General features: G+C 42.0%; 1 protein-coding gene across 4 annotated transcripts in view; it reads left to right on the top strand.

The window, feature by feature from the left end:
* The window catches only part of LOC113029557 (NACHT, LRR and PYD domains-containing protein 12-like), a 61,559-nt gene that overhangs the window by 19,577 nt on the left and 21,941 nt on the right, over nt 1-20,041 (top strand). Inside the window, exons 4-12 of one of the 4 annotated variants that reach the window (XM_026180467.1) lie at nt 1,550-1,785; nt 2,154-3,945; nt 8,870-9,043; nt 11,573-11,746; nt 14,010-14,186; nt 15,869-16,048; nt 16,987-17,163; nt 19,336-19,512; nt 19,768-19,941. In XM_026180467.1, the coding sequence (XP_026036252.1) occupies nt 1,550-1,785; nt 2,154-3,945; nt 8,870-9,043; nt 11,573-11,746; nt 14,010-14,186; nt 15,869-16,048; nt 16,987-17,163; nt 19,336-19,512; nt 19,768-19,941 (3,261 nt within the window). Of the gene's footprint in view, nt 1-1,549; nt 1,786-2,153; nt 3,946-8,869; nt 9,044-11,572; nt 11,747-14,009; nt 14,187-15,868; nt 16,049-16,986; nt 17,164-19,335; nt 19,513-19,767; nt 19,942-20,041 lie in introns of those variants that run through there. The other 3 variants (XM_026180463.1, XM_026180464.1, XM_026180465.1) reach the window with 3 other exon arrangements.

Raw genomic sequence — 20,041 nt, 5'->3', positions numbered from 1 at the left:
AGGGCAGGAGCCCACAGTGAGCTCTGCCCAGGCAGAGAGGGAGAGAACAGAAACAGCAATTGTAGCCTTGTGGGGCCGACCGGGCAGGCACGGAGATCATGACAGAAAGAGACCGGCCCAGTCTAGACCCAGTCTAGACTGTATGGATAAGTGGGTTGGGGGGTGGGAGCTGTAGTGATTATGTATTTATCAAATCTGTCCATTGAGAAAATCCAACAGTTATGTCTTTGTCCCAACTGCCCACCATGGTGTCTGCTGAGAGGTTTCCCCCCTCCTGCACCATTATTTTCTATAATAGCAACAGCTGTGTTCATGTATTGCTTGTTCAGTCCATTACTTTTCCTTAAAGCTTTCTTGAGATAGTTCTTGTAGTTTAAGATATTTTTACTTTGCAATGGTTGTCTGTGGTTGGTTATTATTATGCTTTAATACTAAACAGTCTGTGCAGTAGAATGTGAAGTTTACGGTTTTTGTAGGTAGTTTAAGCTGAGTAGTTATGTGGAGTTCTTCCATTGGGGCAATTCTAGCCTTGAGTAAGTCTGCTTTTTATGGAAGAGATTTCTTAACAAAAATGGAATAGAAGATTTTTCCAGGATGGAGCAGGAGTAGCAGATTATAAAATGCTCTGTTTAAAACAAGGCAAGGCAAGGCAAATTTATTTGTATAGCACAATTCAACAACAAGGTGATTCAAAGTGCTTTACAGAGACATTAGAAACAAAAACAAATAAAAAGCATGATTTAAAATTGATTAAAACAAGCAAACAAACAAACTAACTAAACACACACATAACTGTGCCACTCTATCTATGACAAATCTCTTTAAATGTCTTCATGGTCTTCTACTGGTGATCCCCACCAGTTTTGGTGGCCTAATGACAGGAAGTAAGAGAACTGCTACTATCAGGTACTATTAGGCGAACTAAAATGTATATGTAAAACAGTAAAGACTATATACTGAATTCAAAATCCTGCTCCTCACATACAAGGTCTTAAATAATCAGGCCCCATCTTATCTTAATGACCTTGTAGTACCATATCACCCTATTAGAGCACTTCGCTCTCGCTCTGCAGGCCTACTTGTTGTTCCTAGAGTATTTAAAAGTAGAATGGGAGGCAGAGCCTTCAGTTTTCAGGACCCTCTTCTGTGGAACCAGCTTCCAGTTTGGATTCAGGAGACAGACACTATCTCTACTTTTAAGATTAGCCTTCAAACTTTCCTTTTTGCTAAAGCATATAGTTAGGGCTGGACCAGGTGACCCTGAATCCTCCCTTAGTTATGCTGCAATAGGTGTAGACTGCCGGGGGATTCCCATGATGCATTGAGTTTCTTCTTCAGTCACCTTTCTCACTCACTATGTGTTAACAGACCTCTCTGCACTGAATCATACTTGTTATTAATCTCTGTCTCTTTTCCACAGCATGTCTTTATCCTGTCTTGGCACTGTATAACCAAAAATCAGCTTGATGAATACTCTGTTGTGAAAAGTAGCTCAATTTTTATTATTCTCTGTGACCATAATTTTAGTGATAAAGAAATGTGTTCACAGAGAGAGGAAGAGGAGCGGTGTTTGTGAGGAGGAGCAGCTGTCCTGCTGTGCTTTGTGTCAGGACGTCCTGAAGGATCCAGTCTCTACCAGCTGTGGACACTGGTTCTGCAGACAGTGCATCTCCTCATACTGGGACCAGTCTGCTTCATCAGGAGACTCGTCCTGTCCCCAGTGTGGAGAAAGATCCAGAACCAGAGCTGGACTGCAGACAGCCAGTCAGAGCAGCTGTGTACAAAGTAAGACTGAACATCTGTCTGCTGTTTCCCTTTCCTTCTCTCACCCCAACCAATCACAGCAGATGGCCCCGCCCCTCCCTGAGCCTGGTTCTGTCGGAGGTTTCTTCCTGTTAAAAGGGAGTTTTTCCTTCCCACTGTCGCCAAAGCGCTTGCTCATAAGGGGTCATATGGTGTTGGGTTTTTCTCTGTATCTATTATTGCAGGATCTACTGTACAATATAAAGCGCCTTGAGGTGACTGTTGTTGGGATTTGGCGCTGTATAAATAAAATAAAATTTAATTGAATTGATGAACTCAATTCTGAAAACTGGACTTCTGGTTGTTGTTCAGACATTGAAGAGTTTTCTTTCTGTTTTTCTTTCTGTCAGCAGATGTTGGTCTGCAGGAGGTTTTAGATGAACATAAGATCAGTCTGAGGAGGAGATGTGAACGTGTGACTGAAGGAAGTGATGAAACAGGAAGTAGAACTCTCCTCAACAGGATCTACACTGAGCTCTACATCACAGAGGGACAGAGTGAAGAGGTTCATACCCAACATGAGGTGAGGCAGCTGGAGACAGCTTCCAAGATGGACGCCCTCCATGACGCTCCAATCAGGTGCCAGGACATCTTTAAAGCCTTACCTGACCAACAGAGACCCATCAGAGTGGTTCTGACCAACGGCGTGGCTGGTGTTGGAAAAACCTTCTCAGTGCAGAAGTTCACTCTGGACTGGGCAGAGGGCTTGGAGAACCAACATGTCAGTGTGGTGGTTCTGCTTTCATTCAGGGAGCTGAACCTGATCAGAGATGAGCAGTACAGTCTTCTGGAGCTGCTCCATGTTTTCCATCCAACATTACAGAAGGTCTCAGCAGAGACGCTGGCTGTCTCTCAGCTTTTGTTCATCTTTGACGGCCTGGATGAAAGCAGACTTTCATTGGATTTCACCAACAGGAAGCTGCTGTCTGATGTCACACAGAAGTCATCAGTCAGCCAGCTGCTGACAAACCTCATCCACGGGAATCTGCTTCCCTCGGCTCTCGTCTGGATAACTTCCCGACCCGCAGCAGCCAATCAGATCCCTCCTACATGTGTTGACAGGCTAACAGAAGTACGAGGCTTCACTGACGCCCAGAAGGAGGAGTACTTCAGGAAGAGATTCAGTGATGAAGAGCTGTCCAGCAGAATCATCTCCCACATGAAGACATCCAGGAGCCTCCACATCATGTGTAGAATCCCAGTCTTCTGCTGGATCACTGCTACAGTTCTGGAGCACATGTTGACTACAGAGCAGAGAGGAGAGCTGCCCAAGACCCTGACTGACATGTACTCACACTTCCTGCTGGTTCAGACAAAGAGGAAGAAGAACAAGTACCATGAGGGACATGAGACGAGTCCACAGGAGCTGACGGAGGCTGACAGGGAAGTTCTTCTGAAGCTGGGGAGGCTGGCGTTTGAACATCTGGAGAAAGGAAACATCATGTTCTACCAAGAAGACCTGGAGCAGTGTGGTCTTGATGTCACGGAGGCCTCTGTGTACTCAGGAGTTTGTACAGAGATCTTCAAAAGAGACTGTGTGATCTTCCAGAAACCAGTCTACTGCTTTGTTCATCTGAGCATTCAGGAGTTTCTGGCTGCAGTATACATGTTCCACTGTTTCACCAACAGGAAGACAGAGGTGCTGGAAGCCTTCCTTGGAGAAAAGTACAGTGGGTCATCTCTGGATGATTTCCTTAAACGAGCCATGGAAAAATCCCTCCAGAGTAAAAATGGCCACCTGGACCTGTTTGTCCGCTTCCTTCATGGCCTCTCTCTGGAGTCCAACCAGAGACTCTTAGGAGGTCTGCTGGGTCAGACAGAGAGCAGTCCAGGAACCATTCAGAGAGTCATTAACAATCTTAAGGAGATGAACAGTGATGAAATTTCTCCTGACAGAAGCATCAACATCTTCCACTGTCTGGTAGAGATGAACGACCTCTCAGTACATCAGGAGATCCAAGTATTCTTGAAGTCAGCTAACAGATCAGAAAAGAGACTCTCTGAGATCCACTGCTCAGCTCTGGCCTTCATGCTGCAGATGTCAGAGGAGGTTCTGGATGAGTTAGACCTAAACAAGTTCAAAGCATCATTGGATGGGCGACTGAGACTTTTTCCAGTTGTGAGGAATTGCAGAAAGGCTCGGTGAGACCAAGTCATTATTCAGTATTATTCTTCATTGTTGATTTGTGGTTTTAGTTTTTCATGTAACACGAAATTATTCTTCTTATTATTTTTAGCTTTGTATTTTAGATATTGGTCATTAATTATTTTATATACTTTTGTATTTGGACACTGAAAAAGTTCTATCACGCCATTTAAAAAACAATGGGGTCAGAGTTATGGAACACTACAACTAGACCTACTACACCTTGTACCTTGGTAATGGAAATTAATGATGGCTGTGCTGCTCAGTTTACAGGAGATAATTTTAACTTAAATGCAAAAGTTTCCATAAGCTCTGCCTGTAGACTAAATATCCATCCATCCATCCATCCATTCATTTTCTTCCGCTTATCCAGGGTCGGGTCGCGGGGGCAGCAGCCCAAGCAGAGAAGCCCAGACCTCCCTCTCCCCAGCCACCTCCTCCAGCTTATCCAGGGGAACACCAAGGCGTTCCTAGGCCAGCCGAGAGACATAATCTCTCCAGCGTGTCCTGGGTCTGCCCCAGGGCCTCCTCCCGGTGGGACATGCCCGGAAATCATCGCCCAAGAGGTGGCCAGGAGGCATCCTTGTCAGATGCCCGAACCACCTCAACTGGCTCCTTTCGATGTGGAGGAGCAGTGGCTCTACTCTGAGCCCCTCCCGAATGGCTGAACTTCTCACCCTATCTCTAAGGGAGAGGCCAGCCACCCTTCGGAGGAAGCCCATTTCCGTCGCTTGTATTCGCGATCTCGTTCTTTCGGTCACTACCCACAGCTCGTGGTCATGGGTGAGGGTAGGGACGTAGATAGACCGGTAAATTGAGAGCTCTGCTTTTACACCCAGCTCTCTCTTCACCACAGCGTCCGCATCACTGCAGCTGCTGCACCAATCCGTCTGTCAATCTCCTGCTCCCTTCTCCCGTCACTTGTGAACAAGACCCCGAGATACTTAAACTCCTCCACTTGGGGCAGGGTCTCGTCCTTGACCCGGAGTGGGCACTCCAACCTTTTCTGGCTGAGGACCATGGCCTCAGATTTGGAGGTGCTGATTCTCGTTCCCACCGCTTCACACTCGGCTGTGAACCGTTTCAAGGCGAGCTGGAGGCCATCACCTGATGAAGCCAACAGGACCACATCATCTGCAAAAAGCAGAGAAGTGAAAGTCTTCCGCCACTTGGCTATGCCTAGAAAGTCTGTCCATACAAATTATGAACAGAATCGGTGACAAAGGGCAGCCCTGGCGGAGCCCATCACCCACCAGGAACAAGTCCGACTTATTGCCGGCTATGCAGACCAAGCTCTTGCAAAGGTCGTATAAGGACTGAATGGCCCGTAGCAATGGGCCAGACACCCCATGCTCCCAGAGCACCCCCCCACAGGACCCCCCGAATGCTTTCTCCAAGTTCACAAAGCACACGTAGACTGGTTGGGCAAACTCCCATGCAGACTAAATACCTGATGATTAATTTCTGCTAGTTTTTTTTTTTGATCCACCAATTGCCATTTGCTAGATGTGTACATTCTATCACCATTTGCTAGTTCATAAAAATATGCCCATAATTTTAAAAAAAAAGCCTTCCTTTAGCTTCACAAATCAACAAATGAATGAAACATCTTTACTGACACCGCACATGTTATAGCTTTACCATCTCAAAGACTAATTGCAGACACACACTAAGGGATGACTGACATGTATGTGTTTAATACTTTAGTGCTCTTGAAGTGCAACTTTTCATGTGCTAGCCAATCGAGTGATGTTGTACAATAAATTATTCCAGGAGAGTTGGAAAGTTCAGCATCAAAATAAAGATGAGTTTTTCTTTTTAGTGATATACATGAACAAGCTAGTAACATGCACTAGCTTGAACCTCACTTGAGATAGCTTGGTTCATGTCAGTCGACTTAATTGTAAGTAAGTAATTGGTTGACCCAATATTCTCAAAGACAGTGAACGGTTATTAAATTTCTACTGACAGAAGCATTAACATATTGCACTGTCCGGTGGAGATGAACAAATTCTAAGTGTATTTGGAGAGTCAAGTGTTCTTGAAATCAGCTAACAGATCAGAGAAGAAACTCTCTGAGATCCACTCCTTACAGTTTGTGGATCACAATATGATAGCTAATATTATTTATCATAAAATTAGTTCATAGCCAGAGCTTGTGCCTGTATGTATGTATGCCTTGAAAAGCGCTATATAAATCCAATCCATTATTATTATTATTATTATTATTATTATTATTATTATTATTATTATTATACTATATTGCCAAAAGTATTCACTTCAAATGCATATGAACTTGACTGGCATCCTTAACCCATAGCGTTTAATATAATGTCAGCAAGACCTTTGCAGGTATAATTGCTTTAACTCTTCTAAGAAGGCTTTCCACAAGGCTTAGCAGTGTGTTTATGGGAATTTTTGACCATTCTTCCACAGAAGCACATTTGTTAGACACTGATGTTGGACAAGAAGGCCTGGCTCCCAGTCTGCACTCTAATTCATCCCAAACATGTTCTTTAAGGTTAAGGTCAGAAATTTGTGCAGGCCAGTCAATGTCTTCCATACCAAACTTGCTCATTCATGTCTTTATGGACCTTACTTTGTGCACTGGCGTGCACTGTGAGTACAGAATGGGGCCATTACCAAACTGTTCCCACAATGCTGGAAGAATGAAATTCTCCAAAATGTCTTGGCATGCTTAAGCTTACTGGAACTAAGGCTCTGAGCCCATAACCCCCCTCCACCAAACTTTAAACTTGGCACATTGTAGTCAGACAAGTACTGTTTACCTGGCAACCACCAAACCCAGACTTATCCATTGGACTGCCGGATGGATACGCGTGATTCGTCTATATTGCTTGAGAGTCCAATAGCAGAGTACTTTACAACACTGCATCTTAGATGCATTTGCTCAGCCATGAAAAACAATTCCATGAAGCTCTCTTAGCTGTGTTTTTGAGCTATTTTGAAGGCCACATGAAGTTTGGAGGTCTGCAGTGATTGACTGCAGAAAGTTGGCGACCTGCACTATGCGTTTCAGCATTCCTTAACCCTGCTCTTGGATTTTATGTAGTCTATACTCTGTGACTGATTTGACTACATTCCCAAATGCTTTCACTTAGTGAGAAATTTTCACAATTGGACTTGCTCATCAGGTGGCATTCAATCACCACACATTGGAATTATAATCACAATACCTGGAATTCACAGAGCTCCTGAGAAGAACCTATTCTTTCACAAATATTTGTAGTAGCAGTACGCATGCCTGGGTGCTGGACTTTATACACCTGTGGCCATTAGTGATGGGTCAGTCGTGAACGAAATGGCTCTTAGAACCGGCTCTTTGACGTGAACAACGCGAGCTGGCTCCTTATCGCGTCACATTAGAAAGGTATAGTAATCATCCACAACTATTTTCAGTTGTGGATGATAAAGGATTCAGAAAGTTTATTCATGCAGGTCCATATGACAGAGAATATGCATGTTCTTTTTGTTTTCATATTATAATTTTTATTTAATTGTGTTGTGGTTTGCAGTGTTTTGTGTTGTTTCACTTTAAATTTGTAAAAGGAAAAAGCTGAAAATTTAAATAGTTAAAAGTTGAAATATGAATAGTTGATTTTTGTATTATATGATTTATTTATTACATTTTATGTGGAGTGAATAAATAAAAGTATATTTACAGTGGCCCCTACAGACAAAGCACATACAAACTTCGAAGCACGTAAAAACACGTAAAAACTCCAAAACACGTAAAAACTCCAAAACACGTAAAAACACGTGCAAACTCCGAAGCACGCACAAACTCCAAAACACGTGAAAACTCAGAATCACATAAAAACTCAAAACACGTACAAAAGACAACAGAAGTGCTCCAGGATGCTAGGGGGCAGTGTTGAACTTTTGTTACCTAGTGGCTACACAAGTCAGCAAGTACCAATGACCGGATTTGGTGTGTGGTAATAACGGGTAAATGAACGAAAAATTTTTTTAAATTATTTGACTATATATGAATGCTTGTGTATATATACACAAACAATACACATATGCTTTCATGCTTTCAATTGTGTAATTTAAGTGATCTAGGTAGCTCTGTTTTGGAAGTTCAGTTCATGCTAGAAATGTGTTTTGGAGTTTGTATGTGCTTTTTGGAGTTTGTACGTGTTTTGTCTCTAGGGGCCACCGCATATATTTATATATAAACATATATAAATAAAACCACTTTTTTGTTACATTAGTAATTCCTTTTGTGCATAATTTTATATTGTTGTTAATAATAAATAAATTAAAGCAACAAAACAACCTGAAGAGCCGGTTCGGAGCCGAAAGAGCCGGCTCTTTTTAGTGAGCCGAGCCGAAAGAGCCAGTTCTCTAAAAAGAGCCGGAAATCCCATCACTAGTGGCCATGGAAGTAATTGGAATACTTGAAGTCAATGATTTGGATGGATGAGTGAATACTTTTAGCAATATGGTGTATGTTAAATTATCTTCTGCTTTGAAATTTGTGTATTTACAACTTTGTGTGGAAAGAAAATGCACTGTACTTACAGAGAGATAGTAGTGTTTATGCATTTAACCAGGACAGCTAAGCACAAATAGTACCAGCATCGGAATAGCAGTCATGATATACCGATCTGCTGAAAAAGAAAGGGAGTTGAATTCAATGTACCCTTACTTATTCCTGAACTAACTGGCAGTGAGCAAACTCTGAAAACATTAGACAATATTGGACTCTTGCTTTGTATAAACATTAGAAAATAACAGAATCATTCTTGTGTCTCGTGTCAAACACCTGAACATGATCAGAGTTGAACCATAGATGTAAAGAGCAGATGTTCATTAGATTATGGTGGCAGAAAGTTTTGTTGTCATATGTCTTGTGCGTTTACAATAACTCATTTATATATTCTCTAATCACAGACTGACTCATTGTGTACTCTCAGACGCTCACTGTGAGGTTGTGGCCTCAGCTCTGAAGTCTAACCCCTCTCATCTAACAGAGCTGGACATGAGTAAAAACAACCTGGAGGATTCAGGGGTGAAACTGCTCTCAGCTGGACTGGAGAGTCCAAACTGTCAGCTGAAGACTCTGAGGTCAGTTCACTGACTTCAGCTGTTTTTTGTTTGTTTGTATATTTCAGATAATATGAAACAATATTTATTTTTAAAATGTTCATGATTTTCCGTAACACAAATCTGAAGACATTTCAGTGCATCTAAAAAATTTTATGTCTTTCTTAGTGACCAAACATATGTTTTTCCTTTTGGCTCCAAGTAGAACTTAAAGATATGAAAAGAGATTAACTAACCACTGACACAAGTTGAAATGTTTGACGGGACAGTTTTTAAGCCTCCAAAGGTTTATGTTGTGCTCCATCAGTTAGTGAAGATGAAGTCAGGATGTGAATGAGGCTTTTGACAATCTAATGATAGCAGATAAAGGCAGGCTGCTTAGACTGCGCATCTGTATAAATATATATTTAGAGACATGGCTCAAATAGAATGTAAAAAAGATGAATGCAAAAGCTAATAAAGGTACAGTTAGGAGCTCTTTCTCAGATGACTGTGTTTGAGTTGTGAAATTGTGCATATATTGCATGAAGAAATATTTGATGAGTAAGAAATATGAAAGTTTAAACAGCACCGCAAACATATACAGTGGGGCAAAAAAGTATTTAGTCAGCCACCGATTGTGCAAGTTCCCCCACTTAAAATGATGACAGAGGTCAGTAATTTGCACCAGAGGTACACTTCAACTGTGAGAGACAGAATGTGAAAAAAAAAAATCCATGAATTCACATGGTAGGATTTGTAAAGAATTTATTCGTAAATCAGGGTGGAAAATAAGTATTTGGTCACCTCAAACATGGAAAATCTCTGGCTCTCACAGACCTGTAACGTCTTCTGTAAGAAGCTTTTCTGTCCCCCACTCGTTACCTGTATGAATGGCACCTGTTTGAACTCATCATCTGTATAAAAGACACCTGTCCACAGCCTCAAACAGTCAGACTCCAAACTCCGCCATGGCCAAGCCCAAAGAGCTTTCGAAGGACACCAGGAAAAGTATTGTAGACCTGCACCAGACTGGGAAGAGTGAATCTACAATAGGCAAGCAGCTTGGTGTGAAAAAATCAACTGTGGGAGCAATCATCAGAAAATGGAAGACATACAAGACCACTGATAATCTCCCTCGATCTGGGGCTCCACGCAAGATCTCATCCCGTGGGGTCAAAATGATCATGAGAACGGTGAGCAAAGATCCCAGAACCACACGGGGGGACCTGGTGAATGACCTGCAGAGAGCTGGGACCAAAGTAACAAAGGTCACCATCAGTAACACACTACAACGGCAGGGAATCAAATCCCGCAGTGCCAGACGTGTTCCGCTGCTGAAGCCAGTGCATGTCCAGGCCCGTCTGAAGTTTGCCAGAGAGCACATGGATGATACAGCAGAGGATTGGGAGAATGTCATGTGGTCAGATGAAACCAAAGTAGAACTTTTTGGTATAAACTCAACTCGTCGTGTTTGGAGGAAGAAGAATACTGAGTTGCATCCCAAGAACACCATACCTACTGTGAAGCATGGGGGTGGAAACATCATGCTATGGGGCTGTTTTTCTGCCAAGGGGACAGGACGACTGATCCGTGTTAAGGACAGAATGAATGGGGCCATGTATCGTGAGATTTTGAGCCAAAACCTCCTTCCATCAGTGAGAACTTTGAAGATGAAACGAGACTGGGTCTTCCAACATGACAATGATCCAAAACACACCGCCCGGGCAACAAAGGAGTGGCTCCGTAAGAAGCATTTGAAAGTCCTGGAGTGGCCTAACCAGTCTCCAGACCTCAACCCCATAGAAAATCTGTGGCGGGAGTTGAAAGTCCGTGTTGCTCGGCGACAGCCCCAAAACATCACTGCTCTCGAGAAGATCTGCATGGAGGAATGGGCCAAGATACCAGCTACTGTGTGTGCAAACCTGGTAAAGACCTATAGTAAACGTTTGACCTCTGTTATTGCCAACAAAGGTTATGTTACAAAGTATTGAGTTGTATTTTTGTTATTGACCAAATACTTATTTGCCACCCTGATTTACGAATAAATTCTTTACAAATCCTACCATGTGGATTCATGGATTTTTTTTTCACATTCTGTCTCTCACAGTTGACGTGTACCTCTGGTGCAAATTACTGACCTCTGTCATCATTTTAAGTGGGGGAACTTGCACAATTGGTGGCTGACTAAATACTTTTTTGCCCCACTGTATATATGTTGTGTTACTGCTGCTCATTTAAAACTGACAAGATGTACAAGTCATTTACAAAGCCAGCAGGCTCTGACAACAAAGATTTGAGAAAGTCAAGTATTAAATCAAATATGACTGAAAGTACTCATTGAGATGTTCAAATGTATTGTAAATGTATTGTATCTATAACTAGTGAGTCCTGGCAGTCTGACCTACCTGCTGTTTGTGTCTAAGAAGGAGACAAGTGGAATGGTGATTGGTAATAGCAGAATGATTTACGATGCGTGCATTGTTTGTTGGAAATAATAAGAACATTTGATAAGAACATATAAGAATGAATCACAAATTATTTTGTCTATATGTTTTGTTCTTTATTCAGATTGAAGGACTGCTGGTTGTCAGTTAACAGCTGTGAGTCTCTGCTGTCTGCTCTGGATTCCAGTCCTTCCCATCTGAGAGAACTTGACCTGAGTAAAAACCATCTGCATGATTTACATGTGAAACAACTGTGTGGTTTTCTGGAGAGTCCACACTGTAGACTGGAGACTCTGAGGTTAATCACCATGTTTAACTTTTTGTGCTAGGATGAATATAATGTGAAAGCTGTGGTCACACTAAATTCAAAATCCACCCTGGGGATCTTCATGTTAAAGTCCATTCTCTTCTTTAGTTGTTTAGTTCATTCACTGAAGCAAAAACCTAAAATAATTGTTCTCAACTTATGACCCAACTTAGCCTGCTATGGCTCCTGAACTTTATTAATTCAGAGAGGGCTCCCTGATTAACTGTATACTGTTCTTTCAGTTCTAAGTGCATAACAGGTTTGACATTAACCACTGAATTATTCATTGTATAGTTCATATAATTATGATTGACAGAAAACTATTTTGAATAGTTAAAGATTTTGATTATTTTCAGCAAAGAAAATACGAAAAATGCCATTGGCTTAAGCTTCAGTTTGAAAATATGTTATGTTGGTATCTTAATTGAACAGTAAACTCCATATCTTTGGCTTTGGAGAGATGGCCATGCAAAACAGCACATTTAAGGCAAGAGGACAGACAAAAAAACACCTGTTCTGTGAATTCAGCTATCAAGGTTAAGTCACAGAGTATTTCTCCTAGCTTATTTCTTCCACTGAGGAAGCTATCAGTCTGAGCACTGCAACATGCTTTAAACAGAGAGGTTGGAGCTTATATAACATAAGACACTGACATAATTTTTTTAATTCGGTTTGGATTTATTTAGCATCATGAGATATGTAAAACAACAAAACAGAATCCTCTTTATCATCTACAATACAAAGCTGTTCTGACATGAAATAGTAAATATATTATAAATATACAATAAATATAAAACAGCGGGGAAGAGGAACAGTGATGAAGGGCAAAAAACAAAAACCAACAAAAGCAGACAATAAATACATATATCAATCACCTGGATCACCTGTTGAGAAAGAAAAAAGAGAAAACAACCAAAAAAGACAGAACAATACAATAAAGAACGTCATTGCAATGATCTATGTGAATATAACAGTAAATACTAAATGTTAAACATTGTTGTGCAACACGTAAGATCGACAGAACACAGTGTGCTTTGAGGTAGCAGCCAAAAAGGGTGTAGTTTGTGTCTGTGAGCAACCGTGTGTAACCTGTGAGCATGAGCGCCCTTGTATTTAAAAGGTTCCTTCATGTAACGATCTCTTAGAGGGTGTGTGTGTGTGTGGGGGGGGGGGGGGGGGGGGCATAGCCCCGTCCTCCAGGGCATGAAGCAGGTATGGAGGAGATCCAGGCTCCAGACATCCAGAGGCCCTCAGAGCACAAGAGAACAAGGAAGACCAATGGACGGGCAACCTTGCCACTCTCCCGGAAAGAGCTGAGGAGAGCCCCAGATGAGGGGTTACTCAGCATCCCCGGAGCAGAAGCCAGGGGGGGTTGCAGTGACGCGCCCGTGAGCTTCGCCGGCAGCCAGCTGTGCCTGAGTGACCGAGCTCCAGGCAGAGAGGCTGAGGGCACCCCACCTCCGAAGGGGCCCGAGCGAGCCCCAGGTTCCAGGCCCTGATAAGCAGCCACCAGGAGTGAGCCGGTGCGTACCCGGACACCCATCCCTGGACACAAAGAACCACCAATGCACTCATGTCTGAGACCCTGTACACACAATCACACTCCCCAAGCGTACTCTATACCCCAGGTCTAGGTACCCTTGCCCCTGGAGGGGGAAACTGCACCCAGACCCAGGTAGTGTTACCCTCTTCCCTGGGGTGGAGAAAAGCAGACTGCCCCGACTCCGCAGCAGCAGGGAGGCCCCACATTTCAGACCCTAATCGGACGTCCAACTCCTCCTCCCAGCCCCCCCGCCCCAACAGGCAACAGAGAATGTGGGTGTGTGAAGACTCCAAAGGAAGCTAACAAACTCTTAAATTATTATTAGACTCATTATTAGACTCAGTTGTCTTCTCTCAAACTGTAACATATCACAGAAACTGAAGAATTAACATTATTTAATTTAAGAACCCCTCCTTTGTCTGTATAACAGCTTAGTCCAGCTGTTATACAGCTGCACTGTCATTCTTCCATGCTCAGCCCACTTTCCTGTCTGCTTTTCACACCTCCCTATCAGTAAAGGCAGAAATGCAGAAAAATCTCAGACAGTTTTTTTTCCCTGTATAATGTTATTAAAATTAAAAACATGTTGTCTGAGAGTTTGAGTGCTTCTGACAGAATCGTCTTGGTTTTATTTATTTATTTATTTATTTTACTAAACCTCTTCTTACACAGAAAAATGTTCTGCATAATGAATTGTTTGTTTTTATTCAGACTGGGAGGCTGCCGTTTGTCAGAGAGCAACTGTACCTCTCTAGTGTCAGCGCTGAAATCCAACCCCTCACATCTAAGAGAACTAGACCTGAGCACTAATGACAACATGCAGGATTCAGGTGTGGAGCTGCTGTGTGGTTTTCTGGAGAATCCACACTGTCGACTGGAGACTCTGAGGTCAGACAAAGTGTTTTAGTTTTGTGCCAAGATGAATATGATGTGAAAATTGTGCTGACACTAAACTAAAATGATAGGGCTGATATTATACTGATCCATACTGAGCATCTGGAGCATATGGTGTATGGACGATCTGATATCCTCGTGTTGGCGTTGTTCCCTCGTCATCAATACAACAATAATGTTGTTCCAGGTTCAACATTACAAGTGACCAATCACCTTCTCCTGACATCATCTGCGACCTCGAAAAAAACAAACACCTTCAAAAAATCTACTTCACTTGCGAGAAGAGAAACCGCCTCTGTAAGGACAATATGTATAATGCTTACCGTTTATTAAAGAAAAGTATCCTGAAATTCAAAGAAATCAAGTTCCTGTATCGGCGGACAGAAGCGGTTGTGAATTAGATTTTTTTAAGGTGGTATTTTTCAAAGGCACAAAAGGGGGACGTCACAACAATGTGATTGGTCACTTGCAATGTTGAACCTGGAACAACATTTATTATGATGATGTGGGAACAACACCGACACGAGGATATCAGATCATCCTATGGGGACATAGTTGTTAGGTTTTGTATTGTTGATTGTCATTTATGCTTAGAAATATCTGCTCATATATGCTTAGAGTTTTATAATTAGTTGTAGATTGGTAGAGGATCCTTGATAGTCTGCAAACTTTGTGCGCATTAGAGAGCACTCTGGGAGCATGGGAGAGGTCGTACCTTCTCTTATTGTTTTATGGTAGGATAAACGTGGCTATATCTGTTTTAGGCTAAGTGCCTTTTGTTTAGATGAACCGCTGGACTTCCAGACCAGCAGGTTTAGGGAAGTCATTTATGGGGTCACACTCTGACCCCACCCACCCACACACACACACACACACACACACACACACACACACACTTACACAATGCACAGACAAGGTACTCTTTGTTTGTATGTAGACGTCATATGTTAATGAAGCTATGTATATTCATGTAACCTCAATAAAAGAGCAGTGTTACGGGGGAGTGGACGAGAGCAACTGGGGTCAAGCAAAGGAACGGCGTTTGTCCGGTTCTCTCCCGTGCATGAGAAACATGAAGAACTTTGCCTACTTCGTGTCTTGCTTGCTGTGTAATTATATTGTCTTCAACGTTCCAGCGAATAGGTTCAAGCTACAAACCTATCAATAGTCTTCTATTATTTATTGCAGCAGAACAATGTTGAGATTTGAAAAGTTAAAACAATGATACTCTTGATAACTTGTGGCTCACAGTGTGTATCCAGCCTGCCAAAGGGTTCTAACTTGCCTGCTGACCGTTCCCATCTCAGAGAGAGTTGACATTGATTGATTGTGCATTGTTTTTACTCACAGTTAGCATAAGACATTGCAGCATAACTCTTCATAAAATGTACTTTGTGACAAAGCCAGACTTCAGGAACATGAGGGTAAATAAGTAGGATGGTAACCTTCCATAAAAATCTTCTATGGATAATACTTGGTAAATATCCAGAAAACTTCACTTAACATTTAAATCTATCGGACATTTAAATAAAACCAAAAATCATGTTTAACAAGAAAACATTCCGTATTACAACAGCTGTTTGGGGTTTCTGCTCTCTAATCTTCTGCATCAAGGTTATCAAAGACTGAACGATTTCAAGAACTTTAACTAATAATATATATTTTTCTTTTTTCAGATTAAAGAACTGCAGGTTGTCAAAGATCAGCTGTTCTTATCTGGTCTCAGCTCTTGCTAAGTCCAACTCCTCCCATCTGAGAGAGCTTGATGTGAGCCACAACAACACACTATTGGATTCAGGAGTGAAGCAGCTGTGTGGTTTTCTAGGGAGTCCACACTGTAGACTGGAAACTTTGAGGTCAGTCACCATGTTTTAGCTGTGCTGAGACAAATATGTGAAAGCTGTGCTGACATTAAACTGCAGACATGTGGCTGACGTTATACTGAATCACAGTAAGAATCACAGCATGTGTAATAATTGCACATTTTCATTACCTTTATGCTTCTAAAAGGCATGCTGGGTAGCTACAGCTGTGAGAGGCGCAATTGCCACAGAACTCTCAAGAAAGGAAACATGGAAAGGAGGGTCAAGAAAAGAGGCCGGAACTAAGCTCAACTGCAACAGAGGAACCGTCCTCTAGACATTTTTTGTTTTTAAACCTCATATTCTCAGATAGGATTGTATTGGAATATTCCTGAGAATTACAAAAGAAACTGAAAGTCTGGTACAAAATAGAAAACTTCCAAAAATTCCTGAACTGAAGTCAGGGCTTTAAAAAAATGCCTAATTTTACTTAGTTTAAAATTAGTTTTACTAATTTATTACTGATAGTTATTTATTTTACTCGATAAAAAATGCAACGCTCCCATACCCACCCGTCTGACAACGAGCCAGCTATAACAACAGCTGGCTATAAGCTAATGCTGTGCCAGACAATGCTCAACTTCAGTGTTCTAAAAACACACACCCACCAATAAACAGTTTGATTGCATTCTCACATCATATGAGTGTTTATTTGCTAATTCTCTTGTCCAAAATGTTTCATTCTGTAAATTCTCTTCCAAATTCAACCAGAAGGTTGGAAACTTGGAGATTTATGATACAACCAGTTTCTAAAGATGTAACAAGTGGTGGAGCTGCAGACTTTTTTGGTTTGACTGTTTCAACCTGCATCCTTTTGGTTTGAGTTGTTTGAAGTTTCTGTTTTCTGAATTTTTACATTTTGTAACGTCTTCAGCCCCGAAAAGATCCCAAAGCTTTGTCTGATAAACGTACCTATTTTATTCTTTACCCAGACTGGGGAACTGTGGTTTGTCAGAAATCAGCTGTGATTATCTGGCCTCAACTCTAAAGTCCAGACCCTCTCATCTAAGAGAACTTGACCTAAGTGGCAATAAAAATCTGCAGGATTCTGGAGTAGAGCAGCTGTGTGGTTTTCTGGAGAGCCCACACTGTCGACTGGAGACTTTGAGGTCAGACACAGTTGTGATGCAACATAATATCCAATATTATAAGGGTAAAGCCAAGGATCTTCAGTCACTGTAGCATGTTGATGCTTTAAATCAGATTCAGACAATGCTGTTGACATTGATGTACTTTCTGTACCTTTCTAGCTACAGTTTTAGATAACATCTGTCTCTGTTTGGAGTTCAAAGATGATGAGGACAAGGGGGTGTCCAAATTCATGGGCTGCATCCTCTTGAGGCCGCATTTGTAGGCCGATTATGTCACAGCGACGCGACGAAGGCTGTCCAAATTCTTGGCTCCGACAAATGCAGCCAACAAATGCATCCTCCTTTCCCCCGAATTTAAAGGATGGGTCGGGTGTGTCCTTCGTGGCCCACCATATCCCAGAATTCATAGCGTGGCCCAGCCAAACTCCAGTTTCCAACAATGGCGGCTGCTACTAAGTTTTAAAATTACTCTTATTAATCTTTCTTTTTTTTTTTTTCTTTTTTTTTGGCCTGTCCCGTTTGGCTCTTTTGCATCAGAATTGTTGTCTAAAGGCAAAGAAAGATGCCCAACGGATTTACTTTACCAAACTGACCATCCCAGCCTTGCCGTAATGGTCCATTTGATTCACCTTTTATTGTTTATTTTATTTTCACTTACTGAATACGGGACAGACTTGACTGGGGGAAAGAAGGGGAGAAAGAAAGAGGGAAAGAGAAACAGCTGAGAAGAGGGACGGGGGAGAAGGGCAAAAAACAAAAACCAACAGAACGGGCAGAGAAAAAAAATGCATATATCAATCACCTGGATCACCTGCTGAGAAAGAAAAAAAGAAAACAAGCAGAAGAGAACAAGAGTAATAGAATAAACAACATCACAATGATATATGGGAATATGACAGTAAAGTCAGGACACTGGAGTTTACTCCAGTGTCCTGTTATATTTTAGATTGCAAGGAGCAGACGGCCGAGTTTATTAAACTCCACCGAGACAGCGGTGACGCAAATCTGAAGGCTGGACTGTCCCATTGCACTGCAGTTTACTTTCAGCCTACCCAACCTTCTGAGGACCCAGCCTTCGCGGTCTACGTGGGCCGGGTCCTCAGGAGGACGCAGCCTATGAATTTGGACACCCCTTAACCTTAGTTACTCTAGGCCAGAATAATAGTCTACAGTGGTCTATTAATGCAAACACAAAAGAATAATAAACTGAGACGTGGGATGAACAAAAGATACCAGAAATGAACCAAAAATGTTTTTGTTCAAGAGGTGTGTCATAACTACTGGACAGACTCACGCGCAGACAGAGTTCTTTGCAAACAAAAGAAGACAATTTATTTACAACAGGGAACACACCCTTTAGCGCTATACTTTGAGTCGGATCCAGGGCTCCAGGGAGAGGGGGCAATCCACACACACGCTTCCTCTTCAGCACAGTCACCGCCAGAGCACCTCCACACACACTTACTCACTCCTTTTCAGCCGCACTAGCTCCAAAACTCCACTCATGCAGGGTCCGTAATCTGGTCCAGAAGGGGGATATCTACACACAGAATACAACAGTTAGTTCCACAGGCAAACATACACAAGGCGCTCTTTTGATCAAGCCAAGAGCACAAACTCAGGAGATTCCACATTCCAGCGGCGAGCTACTCTGTGCCACTGCCTTAAATAGCAGCTGGGGAACTCAGCCAGATCAGCAGCAGGTGGTGACAATCACACGGGTGTGTGGGCCAAGAGCGAGAGCCCGTAACGAGCTCCGCCCAGGCAGGAGGAAAAACAACAACAACACCTGTAGCCAGCATGAGCCAGCCAGAGAAACAAGGGGACCGTGACAAGATGTCTGTTCAAGAGATGTCTGTTGTTTCTAGACTCCTGAAATGTGTATGAGCTACAATAAAGCTATGAAATGACACATTGTGCAACAACAATAATAATAGTAACATCAAGTTAGTACAACTTATGAAAAAGAAATATTAATGGACAAAAACACTGACTTCATCTACAATAAATTCTTTCAAAAACAATGGTTAAGGATTTGAAATTAATGACTTATTAGTTTTATCTGACAGATATTCATTTGCAGTTGTTTTCATTTAATAACCATTTTTCTGTTCTCCCTCTGAATGATGAAAAACTGAACGATTTCAAGCAGAAACTTTTGAGCTTACAAATGTGTTTTGTTTTATTCAGACTGGAGGACTGCAGCTTGTCTGAACACAGCTGCAGATTTCTGGTGTCAGCTCTGAAGTCCAACCCCTCCTTTCTTAGAGAGCTGGACCTGAGCTCCAACTACAAACTGCAGGATTTAGGAGTGGAGCGTTTGTGTGGTTTTCTGGAGAGTCCACAGTGCAGACTGGAAACTCTGAGGTCAGTCACCATGTTTTCAAGTTTTGTTTTCCACTGACCTGCAGACATAAGACTGATATACTGACCCACACTGTGGTTCTTCATAATGGAGTCTTAATTGTTAAAGTTGGAGATAAAAAGGTTGGCTCTAAAAGGATAAAAACATGTCAATCTGTCGCCACAGGCATGTTTAATAAAAGTAAACAATAAACAATAACTATATGATTTCAAGAATAAGTTTGTACAATAACCTTAAATCTTTTGCTTTTTACTCAGACTGGAGTACTGTGGTCTGTCAGAGATCAGCTGTGAGTATCTGGCTTCAGCACTAAAGTCCAGCCCGTCCTATCTGAGCGAGCTGCGCCTGAGAGGAAACAACCTGCAGGAATCGGATCTGAAGCAGCTGTCTGAGCTTGTGGAGAATCCACAGTGGAGACTGGAGACTCTGGGGTCAGTAGAGGGTCGCAGTTTTTTTTAGTTAAATAACACTAAGCTGAAAGTAGATGTAAAAAATGTTTGACTAAAATAAAAATAAAAAGTTGACTTTAGA

Source organism: Astatotilapia calliptera, chromosome 9, assembly GCF_900246225.1.
Source record: "Astatotilapia calliptera chromosome 9, fAstCal1.2, whole genome shotgun sequence".
NCBI lineage: Eukaryota > Metazoa > Chordata > Actinopteri > Cichliformes > Cichlidae > Astatotilapia > Astatotilapia calliptera.
The sequence above is the reverse complement of the archived record's forward strand: the minus strand, read 5'-3'. Positions and strand labels throughout refer to the sequence as shown.